At 33.8% G+C, this 12,497-nt stretch overlaps 1 protein-coding gene across 5 annotated transcripts in view; it reads right to left on the bottom strand.

Moving 5' to 3' along the window:
* The window catches only part of SWT1 (SWT1 RNA endoribonuclease homolog), a 137,033-nt gene that overhangs the window by 20,298 nt on the left and 104,238 nt on the right, over positions 1 to 12,497 (bottom strand). For 4 of the 5 annotated variants that reach the window (XM_007480958.3, XM_007480959.2, XM_007480960.3 and 1 more), the window contains one exon: positions 1,053 to 1,119. The exons of the other annotated variant lie outside the window; for it this stretch is intronic. In XM_007480958.3, coding sequence (XP_007481020.2) covers positions 1,053 to 1,119 — 67 coding nt within the window. The remainder of the gene's footprint in view (positions 1 to 1,052; positions 1,120 to 12,497) is intronic. 5 annotated transcript variants of the gene reach the window in all.

Here is a 12,497-nt window from a genome sequence, read left to right as displayed (position 1 = left end):
GAGCAAGGCCTGGAGATGGGAGGTCCTGGATTAAAATCTGACCTCAGATACTTCCTAGCAATGTGACCCAAGGCAAATCACTTAACCCCAATAACCTAGCCCTTACCACTCTTGTGCCTTGGAAATGATACTTTTAGTATTGATTCTAGGATAGAATGTAATGGTTCAGATTAATAAAGATAATAAATATATGGCCTAAAGAAACTAAGACACAGTTACAGGATTTGACTTCTTAGAAAAAAGAGGGACTTGATTATAAATTTCTCAAACTTACCATAATAATTTATAATATATATTTATATATATACATAATAGTATTAGATTAATATTTTATTCTCACTCTGGAATATTAGAATATAAAGTCAATCTAGGCTACAATTAAAGAAAGTCAATAGGAAATCAGCATAAAGCATACCTAGAACAAAAAAACCAAAAAGAAAGCATGCAGGAACATTAAACTCAGGATTTTCATTGTACTCTCAGGATCTGTGCTGCTCTTATAGGTGAGGCCATAAAACGTTAAAATATCCTTTTGGAGTTTCTAGGAATTCAAATCTTTAGATCAATCTAAGTATACCAAAAAAATTCCGTTAAAGAGAATTGCATTATATTGAGGCTCCAATGTATCCTAGTAAGAAAGCAATGAGGGAGATAGCTGGGTAACTGCTGAATCAATAAAAGATACTAAGGCATCATACACTGTAAGTAATTAAATAGTTTTAAATTAACATTAGGATAAATAGATTTGTTTCATTATATTTTTTAAAGTATTGAATTTCAGAGCTGGAAAGGACTTTAAAAGTCATCTAGTCCAACCTTTTCATTTTATAGATACGGAAATACTTAAATGGTCTACCCAAGGTTACACGGTTGGTTAACAAAATCCCCAACAGAAGGATTTTAATTAAAAAATTCTTTAATTCCATGGAGAATTCTGTTTCCAATACATCAGTATTCCTTTATCTCATATCCACAATCTAAATATTATTTCTTTTTGATTTTACATCAAAAACATTTAGAAATGAGATAAAAATGTAAAGAATCTCTCATACCTCATTAGTCACTAGGAAGTTATAAAGGGTCTCAACATCTTGATAACAACTGTGTGGGGCCAAAATCCTGAAATGGGGGAAAAACAAAATTAGTAATTTCCCTAAAAGATAATAGTAAGAGTCTTTGACAAACTTTGCTGCAAACAGAACAGCAAGATGGTAATCTTATGATATTTTCATGGAAGCAAAATTAGTTTACATGTATTAAACAGTTGATGAGTATTTTATAAGTGCAATGTCATTAAAGTCACACAAAAAATACTAATAGATTTCATGAGTATGCATTACCATTTTACACATGAGGAAACTGACATAAAGAAGTTAAGTGACTTGTCCACAATCAGAGACAGAATTTGAAATCAAGAAATCCTGACTCCAAGTTCAATAGTCTATTTCTTCCCTCTGAATAATTATGAATTTTCTAGGCTAAATATTAAATCATTCAGTCTCTAAGGCAAAAAAAAAGTACTTGGCCTCAAGAAATAAATTTTCTAACAAAGGAGGCATCAATCTGTATAACGAAGCACATAGAACATATATATGGATAGATGGATGGTTGGTTAGATAGATGAATGGATGGTTACACACAGAGAAAGATGAAAGACATCTGAAAGGCATTAGCAGTTGTAGAAAGAAGTAAAAGCCTACTGCAAAAGGTTGAAATGAAGGTGTCTTAAAGGAAGTCAGAGAAATTAAGAAATAAAGGGGGAGGGAAGGCAGAGCATTCTAAGACATGGAGACAAAGAATGTAAAATCATGGAAACAAGGGATAGAATGTCTTATTAGAGGAACTGCAAGGTGGCCAGTGGAACTGGATCACAGGCTGCATGGAGGAGATTATGGTCTAGGAAGGCTAAAAAAAACAAACACTTAAATAAGAGTTTTATATGTAAAATTTAAAATTAGATCTCAAATAATAAAAAAATTATATTTTTAGAGATTTATTAAGGATTATTAGAAATCAAGGAATAAAGAGAATACAAATTAAAAATAAAAACCATGTGTCCATGGCTGGTTAGCCATTTTCAAATTCCCCACCTTACCACCATCACTGCTGATGCTACATCATGCTAAAGAGAGGAAAGTCTCAACACGCACTCCCTTTATTCTCTGTCTACAAGAAGTATGTAATGACATGAAGTCAGTGGGCTCTTGGGATATGTAATTCTTTTTTAGGGTAACAGATTTTCAATTTTTCATTTATGCTACAAAGAAGAATATATATATATATATATATATATATATATATATATATATATTTAATTCTGTAAGAGAAATGCACTGAAACCCCACTGAGCAGGAAGGACCCAGGTCATAGAAAAATCACTTTGGCAGCTTGTAAAGTGATAAGAGATCTGATACAGGAAGAAAACTAAAAGGTTATTTCAGTAGTCCAGAAACAAAGTAATTGAAGCCTAAGCTAAGATTGGAGCCATTTGAATGGAAAGGAGAAAATAAATGAGGATGTTAAGACAGACGTGTCAAGACATGGCAACAGACTAGATGTATGAAGTAAGAGTGAGAAGTTAACGATGATACAGCCGTCATGAGCTTATGTGACTGGGAGCACAGTGACAAGTTTATAATGTAATTAGAGGTCAGGGAGAGAAGATTTTGGGGGGAAAGATGAAAAATGGCCAAATGAACTAACCCTAACAGAATTATTCTACTGAAATGTTATTGTCAACTATGGATTCTGTTTTAACCCTCAAAATCAGAAAACTAAGCCACCATTAAAGTCCAGGCACTTTTCCATTGTAAAATGGAGATTTGAACTAGACTTCAATCCCTAGAAGTCCTTGGTATTTCCCAGAATTCCCTATAATCTCACATGATTCCCCACCTGGGGGAGATCACAATTTGTATTTAAACTGGCCATAATGCCTACTTTGGGTTCTCAATTCCTCTACTGGGACATGGCAAGATGTAGTGAGTAAAATGTGAATAGGCTAATCAGCCCTAAGCATGTGGTTATATTATTTTGTATCCTTGATTTCTAATAATATTTAATAAACCTCTTAAAATATAATACTTTTATTACTAGGAACTAATTTAACTTTTACAGTTAATGGCAACTTTATCAACTCCAGTAGGTTTAGCTATCATTTTTATGCAGATAACCCAGAGATCTTAGACAGTCCCAATCTCACTAATCATCAGTGACATTACCAATTGTCTACTGGAAATTTAACTGGATATCCCAAAGACCTCTTAAATGTAACATATTTAAAACTGAACTCAATATCTTTCTCCCAGAAGCCCATCCACAAAAGGATAGAGGGAAGATAGTAGAAGCAAGGCAGGGTCTCACCTTGCTCTCCCAAATTCCCCTTCAAACAACTTTAAAATAACACTTTACATTGAATTCTGAAGTGACAAAACCAACAGTTTTTCAATTCAAGACAACTTGGGAGGTCAGTAAGAAAGGTACTGTTTCACTGTGTTGGTAGTCAGGCCTGCACCACAGTGCAGCACATGCCACAATCCAATAAATCATCTGTGGGCCTTGGGGAAGGTTGCATTGAAAGCAGCAGTGGCATTCAGAGCTCTTAGTCTACAGACAGGGGGTCAATTAGTCAACAGAAGATTAAAGAGGACCCTTTACTGGCCTTTGGCTCAGGACTCTTGAGCACCACATAAAAAGTTATGGGCTACATATAGTTCCAGGGTAAAGAGAAGCACTAGCACTTGATCAAAGGAAAGTGAAGATCCTGGTCACAGTTCCTGGGCAGAGAAGAGAGCTTGTTTTGCTTATGGGGAACAGAATGCCTAGTCACAATTTCAGTGTCATAAGGCACAATAGCGTCTATAGGGCTAGGGGCCCAGGTCACAATTTCTGGGTGAAGAATACTACTTGTGGTTCTTCCCATACCTTCATAAAGGAATGAAGAACATACAAACTCCAAGAAATAGCTCTGAAAACAGCACAAAAAACCTAGAAGTTTGTACAATGCCTCCTCTACCTCAAGAGCAAAGCTCAACTTTGTCCTAAAGTTAAAAGTAAAAAAAAAAGGGTAGAAAAATGATCAAATCAAAAAAGAAGCTGACTACAAAAAGTTACTATAGTGACAGGGAAGATCAAGACATAAACTCAGAAGATAATAGAGTAAAATAGCTACACACAAAGTTTCAAAGAAAAACGTGAATTGATCACAGTCCTAAAACAGAATTCCAAGAAGAGGTCAAAAAGAATTTTAAAAAGTCAAAGACAAGAGAAAGAAAAACTGGGAAAAGAAAGTGGTGCAAGAAAATTAATGAAAGAGTGAATGAGTGAGTAAATACCAAAAAATACTGAAGAAAATTATACCTTAAAAAGAGTTTTTCTAACGGTAAAAAAAATTCACTTAATAGAATTCATTAAAAAGCAAAGAAGAATTCAGCAAATGGGAAAAGAGGCACAAAAACTCACTGAAAAAAGAGCTCTAAAAAAAGTAGAATTGGTCAAATAAATATAAATTTAAAAAAAATAAACAAGAAAGATATGAATACAATTTCAGAAAAGTTAGGTATTATAACCCTTCAGAAAACTGAATGGAAATAAGCAGAAATATAGCCTTTTTCTCAGTGTACATTTTAGCTACACAAACACTGGCCAAGTATCAGGGCATAAAAACCTCACAAGTAAATACAGAAAAACAGAAATATTAAAAAGTGCCCTTTCAGAAGATGAAGCATTAAAAATTACATTAATAAAAGGGTGAATGAAACATAGATTAAAAATTAAAAGGTAACTAATCAAATCCTAAAAACAATGAGTCAAAGAACAAATTGTAAAAATAGTCATTTCATTAAAGAGAACATAAAGACAACATTCCACATTTATGTGGAGATTGTCAAAGCACTACATAGAGAAAGAAAAGATCAATGAATTGGGCATGAAACTAAAAAAATTAGGAAAGGAATTAATTTTTTAAAATCTCATTAAAAACCAAAATAGGAATTCTTAAAATCAAAGAAGATTAAGCAAAAGGAAATAAACTATTGAATAAATAAAACAAGGAATTGGTTTTATTAAACAACAAAATAGAGAACCCATTGGTTTATTTAAAAATGAAAGAATAAAATACAAATTAACTATCAAAAATGAAAAGAGTGAATTCAGCACCAATAAATAGGGAATTAGATTTACAGGTAAACATGACGGCACTCTAGATGCAAGGCTCATCCTCTCCCCAGCACCCACCAATACAGACTACCTCAAAAGACCAAAAAGACCAAATTCATGAGAATGAAGGGACTCAACATTGTTGAGTTGTAGGGCACAACATTGAAGGTACATGGGATTTGGGCATTTCCACACTATAAGGGGGTAAAAAAGCTCCCACCAAAACGCAAGCTGATCTACCCTCCCCCACCCCACCTGCAGAACCAGAGTCAGAACCAGCGTGCGCCAGAATCAGCAAGTGAATGAGAGGCACCTTTAGAGTGAGTAAGAGGCACCTCTAGGTCCTTGGGACCACTGCTTTGTGATACAGTTTGAGATCTGGGACTGCAAGGCCACCTTCCTTTGTATTTTTTTTTCATTATTTCCCTAGATAGCCTTGATCCTTTGGTCTTCCAAATGGTTATGGTTTTCTCTAATTCAGTAAAAACGGTTTTTGGAAGTTCAGTGGGTATGGCAATAAATAGATAGATAAGTTTGGGTAGGATGGTAATTTTTATTATGTTAGCTCATCCCACCCATGAGCAATCAATGTTTTTTCCAATTGTTTAGATCTAGTTTTAATTGTGTGGAGAGTGTTTTGTAGTTGTGTTTATATAGTTCCTGTGTTTGTCTTGGCAGATAGATTCCTAAGTATTTTATATTGTCTCGGGTGACTTTAAATGGAATTTCTCTTTCTAATTCTTGCTGCTGAACTGGGTTGGAGATATATAGAAATGCTGATGACTTATGCGGGTTTATTGTGTATCCTGCAACTTTGCTAAAGTTGTTGATTATTTTGACTAGCTTTTTGGTTGATTCTCTAGGATTCTTTAAAAGTAAATCATCATATCATCCGCAAAGAATGACAGCTTGGTCTCCTCCTTGCCTATTTTGATGCCTTCAATTTCTTTTTCTTCTCCAATTGCTACTGCTAGTGTTTCTAGTACAATATTAAATAATAAAGGTGATAATGGACATCCTTGTTTTACTCCTGATCTTATTGGGAAGGCTTCGAGTTTATCCCCATTACAGATGACGTTTGCTGATGGTTTTAGATATATACTGTTTGTTATTTTTAGAAAAGACCCTTCTATTCCTATGCTTTCTAGTGTTTTCAATAGGAATGGGTGTTGTATTTTATCAAAGGCTTTTTCTGCATCTATTGAGATAATCATGTGATTTTTATCAGTTTTCTTGTTAATATGGTCAATTATGTGGATGTTTTTCCTAATATTGAACCATCCTTGCATTTCTTCATCCTTCATTTCAGGTATGAATCCTACCTGATCATAGTGTATAACCCTTGTGATGACTTGCTGGAGTCTTTTTGCTAGTATCCTATTTGAGATTTTTGCACCTATATTCATTAGGGAGATTGGCCTATAGTTTTCTTTCTCTGTTTTTGACCTGCCTGGCTTTGGGATCAGTACCATGTTTGTGTGGTAAAAAGAATTTGGTAGAACCCCTTCTTGGCTTATTCTATCAAATAGTTTGTATAATATTGGGTTTAGTTGTTCTTTGAATGTTTGATAGAATTCATTTGTAAATCCATTTGGACCTAGGAATTTTTTCTTAGGGAGTTCTTTGATGGCTTGTTCAATTTCTTTTTCTGATATGGGGTTGTTTAGGTAATTTATTTCTTCTTCTTTTAGTCTAGGCAATTTATATTATTGTAATTATTCATCCATATCACCTAGATTGCCATATTTGTTGCCATATAATTTGGCATAGTAGTTTTTAATGATTGCCTTAATTTCCTCTTCATTAGAGGTGAGGTCTCCCTTTTCATCTTGGATACTGTCAATTTGGTTTTTTTCTTTCCTTTTTTTAAATTAGACTGACTAGTACTTTCTCTATTTTATTTAATTTTGCAAAGTATCAGCTTCTAGTCTTATTTATTAAATCAATACTTGTTTAACTTTCAATTTTATTGATTTCTCCTTTGATTTTTAGGATCTCTAATTTAGCCTTCATCTGAGGATTTTTAATTTGTTCACTTTCTAGTTTTTTAATTTGCATGCCCAATCCATTGACCTCTGCCCTTCTTAATTTGTTAATATTATTAACTCTAGGATATAAATTTCCCCCTGAGTACTGCTTTAGCTACATCCTATAGGCTTTGAAAGGATGTCTCACCATTGTCATTTTCTTCAATGAAATTATTGTTTCTACAATTTGTTCTTTAACTAACCAGTTTTGGAGAATCATATTATTTAATTTCCAATTAATTTTTTATTTATCTCTCCATGTACCCTTACTAATTATTATTTTAATTGCATTGTGGTCTGAGGAGGTTGCATTTATTATTTCTGCCCTTTTGCACTTGTTTGCAATGTTTTTGTGCCCTAAAACATGGTCAATTTTCATGAATGTACCATGTGCTCCTGAAAAGAAGGTGTATTCCTTTTTGTCCCTATTTATTTTTCTTCACATGTCTACTAACTCTTAATTTTTCTAAGATTTCATTTGCTTCTCTCATCTCTTTCTTATTTATTTTTTGGTTTGATTTATCTAGTTCGAATAGAGGAGGGTTCAGATATCCCACTAGTATAGTTTTTCTAACTATTTCATCCTTGAGCTCCTCTAGTTTCTCCCTTAGAAATTTGGATGCCATGCCATTTGGTGCATACATATTGAGTACTGATATTTCCTCATTTTCTATACTGCCTTTTGTCAGGATGTAATTACCTTCCCTATCTCTTTTAACTAGATTTATTTTTACTTTGGCTTTGTCAGATATCATGATTGCGACTCCTGCCTTCTTTTTATCAGTTGATGCCCAATAGATTTGGATCCATCCTCTTACTTTCACTCTATGTGTATCTACCTTCCTCATGTGTGTTTCTTGCAGACAGCATATGGGAGGTTTTTGGATTCTAATCCACTCTGCTATTCGCTTGCATTTTATGGGTGAATTTATTCCATTCACATTCAGAGTTATGATTACTAGCTGTGTAATTTCTAGCATTTTTATTTCTACTCCTGGTCCTACCTTTTCTTCTTTCACTATTTCCTTCTATATCAATGTTTATTTTTAATCAGTCCCCCTAGTTCCCATCCTTATTTTACTTCCCCTTCTACCCCCCTCCTGACTTATTCCACACCTTATTTTCTTCCATACTGCTTCCCTCCCCACCGGTCCATTTGTTACCCTTCTACTCCCCTCTAGGGCACGAATCTATTCTCTTCCCCAATGGATTGGATTGTTCTTCCCTCTTTGGGTCAATTTCAGTGCACATAAGAGTTGAGAATTTCCTGTCTCCGACCTCTTTACCCTTCCAGTGTATTGATGTTCTCCCCCCTTCTGCCGAGGGCTTCTTTGTGACATATAAATTAACCCCTTTTTTCTTTTCCAATTTCTTTTTGTATTAATCTTTTTTTTAGTTCTAGTTGTGCATATATATATATATATAATATGTATATTATATATATCACATATATATGTATTTATTCATACATATATCTATATACCTATTTATGTCTTATTATTTCATCCTATACAGTTTCTCAGTGTTCCCTCTAAGTGTAATTTTTCTAGCTGTCCAGGTGATAACAATAGTTTTTAAGAGTTACCAATGACTTCTTTTCTTGTAGGGATACATATCATTTTAACTTACTGCTTCTCGTAAAAAAAAAAGTTTTTTGTTGTTGTTTTGTTTTCCTTTTTTCCCTCTTTTTTAATTACCTTTTGATAATACTCTTGAGTTCTGTGCTTGGACATCAAATTTTCTGTTCAGGTCTGGTACTTTCTTTATGAATGCTTAGAATATATATAATCTAATTATCAGATTCATATGTAAACCCCTACCTCAGTAAGCCCTGCCATATGTGTTCTGCTGGGATAGTCTTTCATACCACAGATAATCTTCATGTTATGAAGAGACACTGGAAAAGGATTTTAGTGGTTAAGAGTTTAAATGCCTTAGTAAAAATTAATCATCAGCCTGTCCTAAAACTGTGCAACTGTAATTTTTCAATATCACATCTATGTACCTAGTTAGTATCAATAATTAGATGACACCTAAAGAATACAATCAAATCCTAATATTTCATTTGTCAGGCAAGCTTACTATATTTAAATTCTGCCAAAGAAAAGAATTATATTAATAAGCATATTTCACACCCCAAAAAGATCAGTTTCTGATTTTTAAGACTCCTTTTCTTAAAGCTTTTTTTCTTCTGCTTCCACCATACCTCTAAAAGTATGCAAAATACTGAGATGAATCTATTGTCCCTCTATACATTCTCTGTTTTGAGATACACACAGTATATTTGTCAATAATTCTTTTTGTTTTTTTTTTAAAAAGCAAATCATACAGACTAATGTAGTTACTTCTTTAACTATGGCAACTAAAATGAAAATTCAAACACTAAGAATATTTCAAGTACAAATTCACTATTAACTGAATTCTTATTAATGTAAGCCAGTATATAGTTAAGCAATTCAAAAGAATTGACCTCATCAGTGTGTTTATTGCATACAGTGTCCCAGATTTAAATCCCTGTATATATTATTATAGAGGCTCCTAGTGAACAGTAATTAAAAGCACTGGGCCTAGAATCAGAAAGATCCAAGTTCAAATTCAACCTCAGATACTTTTTAGTTTTGTGACCTTGGGCAAGTCATTTAACTTCAATCTGCCTAAGAGGCAACTAGGTGATTCAAAGGATAGAAGGCAGGGCCTAGAGCCAGGAAGATCTGAGCTCAAATCTAGCCTTTGACACTCCATAGCCAAGTGTCCCTGGGGCAAGAACTTAACCTTTGATTATCTAGCAGAAGGATTCATTGGATCTACTACAGAAAGAAATGGAAAACCAAGTGGTTTTTATCCTTGCTAAGAAAACCCCATGAATAACTATGGTCCATGGGATCATGAAGAATTAGAATGACTGAACAACAAAACACATCATAAGTAAACTGTTTTTAAGAGTTAAAATGGCTAAACTTTTCATAACCTAGTGTCCAGTCTTCTCATAATGAGTCTTTATTAATATAATTAAGACTAGTTTGGGGCTAACAATCTATTGCTGTATTCAAAGACTTTTTAGCTTAGTAGTTAGTGCCAAAGTTTGTGCTCTAGTAACATCCATGCTCACCTCCATATAAATCTGAAGCTTAAGAGCAGGACTCTAAGAAGAGTACCCTTAAAAGGGTATTTGCTCCATGAATGCCCAATGCATATTTTAAGGGACATAACCTAGTCAAACTCTGAGATTTAAGAAGCTATGAAAAGTTTTGTTAATTTAATCATATTTTATTAAGTGAAAAATGTAAACCTAATTAGAAAACCTAGGCAATTTTAAATATCACCGCATCCACAAAACTCTTAATTGGAATAGAGGGGGGCAATTTGATTGTATTTCTGTTTTCCATGCTTTCTATTTCCAGCTCTTGTAGATAAATATTTCAAACTTCATTCCCCACCTTATCTCTCCCCTCAAAATAAGAAATGCTTGCATTTGTATTGTCATATAATGCAAACAGTGTTTAACTTAAGTATTAATTTCAAGTTTATACAGCTGTCAGTATATTTGTAGTATTGAAGTTATCTGCTTTTGATCATAAGGGCTAACCTAGTTATACCTAACAGTTTAACATTATCTACTTATATGCACTGACAATATCTTTTGATCATGACCACTTTACAATTTATAGGAGCCTAACAAAATTTATTTTGTAATGTTGCTCCTGAGGGCAAAGTCAATATGGTGGAGTAAAGGAAGCATTTCTCCAATTCTTGCAACATTTCCTACTAAAAAATGTGTTAACCAAGTGGTACATCCAATGAAAATCAAAGTTTGTCATTTTTTTCCAGTACAGGAAAATCTAGCAGATTATTTAAAAAGTCTCTGAACCCTAGGGTGGAGGCTGGCTGAGAGAATAGCAAGGAGGAAACAATACTAACTGGAGATGTTAGAGGCAACAGAGGCAAAAGCAGCAGTAGTACCACTAAGCAACCAGAAAGGAAAAAGATTGAACCCTTGGTTAGAAAGAAAATATGAAGACCCACTTGCCAGCACTAGACCCAGAATTTGGTGTCATTTGGAAACTCTCTTGCCCAACCTAGTTCTGAGTCACAGCTCCAGAACAGTGAGGTATGCTAATGGTTACAAAGGAGAAAAAAAAATCCATATGGGTTAAGGACCAGAGTACAGGCCAAGAAAGCAATGACCACACATCTCACTGGATCACACCACCCTGGAAGCACTGAAAACTTACAAGACCCTGGAATTAGCTATGAAAATAGTATGTCATAAAAACCTGATATTCAAGATCCCCTCCTACCCAACAACACCACCCCAAGATTAGTAGAGCCCAACCCTAATATAAAGGTCCAAAATCAAGAAACAGGCTGGAAAAATTAAACAAATTAAAAAAATTAAAAATTAAAAAAAAAATTAAAAAAATAAAACAAATAAAGAACCTGACCATATATGATGACAGAGAAGTTCAAGACACAAACTCAGAAGACAAAGACTTAAAAACATTTATAAACAAAGCGTAAAAGAAAAGAATAGATTAGACAGAAGCACTAGAAGAGATTAAAAAAAGGAAAATATTTAAAATAAAAAAATTTTTAATCAAGAGGGAATAATAAAGAAAAAATGGGGTAAAAATAAGACCAATGCAAAAAATTATGAAAAGAGAATAAATTGATAAAAGAGGTACAAAACCTTACTGAGGTAAAAAAAAAAAATCCTTGAAAATCAGGACTAGTCGAATGGTAAACCTAACTGAAAAAGTAATTCTCAAACATTAGAATTGAATAAATGGGGAAGTGATGCAGAGCAAAAGGAGCAGAACCAGGAGAACATTGTACACAGAGACATACACTGTGGTACAATCAATTGTAATGGACTTCTCCATTAGTGGCAGTGCAGTGATCATGAACAACCCGGAGGGATCTATGAGAAAGAACACTAACCACATTCAGAGGAAAAACTGTGGGAGTAAAAACAGCGAAGAAAAACAACTGCTTGATTACATGGGTCAAGAGAGATATAATTGGGGATATAGACCCTAAAGGAACATCCTAGTACAAACATCAACAGCATGTAAATAGGTTCTGATCAAGGACACATGTAATAATACCCAGTGGAATTGTGCATCAGCTACGGGAAGGGGGGAGAGGGGAGGGAGGAATAGAACATGATTTTTGTAACCAAGAAATAATGTTTGAAATTGACCAAATTAAAAAAAAAAAGAAATGAACAAATGGTAAACAAGGTACAAAAGATCACTGAAGCAAATAATTCCTTAAATATTAGAATTTGACAAGTGGAAACTAATGACTCCATGA

Source organism: Monodelphis domestica, chromosome 2 (genome assembly GCF_027887165.1).
Source record: "Monodelphis domestica isolate mMonDom1 chromosome 2, mMonDom1.pri, whole genome shotgun sequence".
Classification (NCBI taxonomy): domain Eukaryota; kingdom Metazoa; phylum Chordata; class Mammalia; order Didelphimorphia; family Didelphidae; genus Monodelphis; species Monodelphis domestica.
The sequence above is the reverse complement of the archived record's forward strand: the minus strand, read 5'-3'. Positions and strand labels throughout refer to the sequence as shown.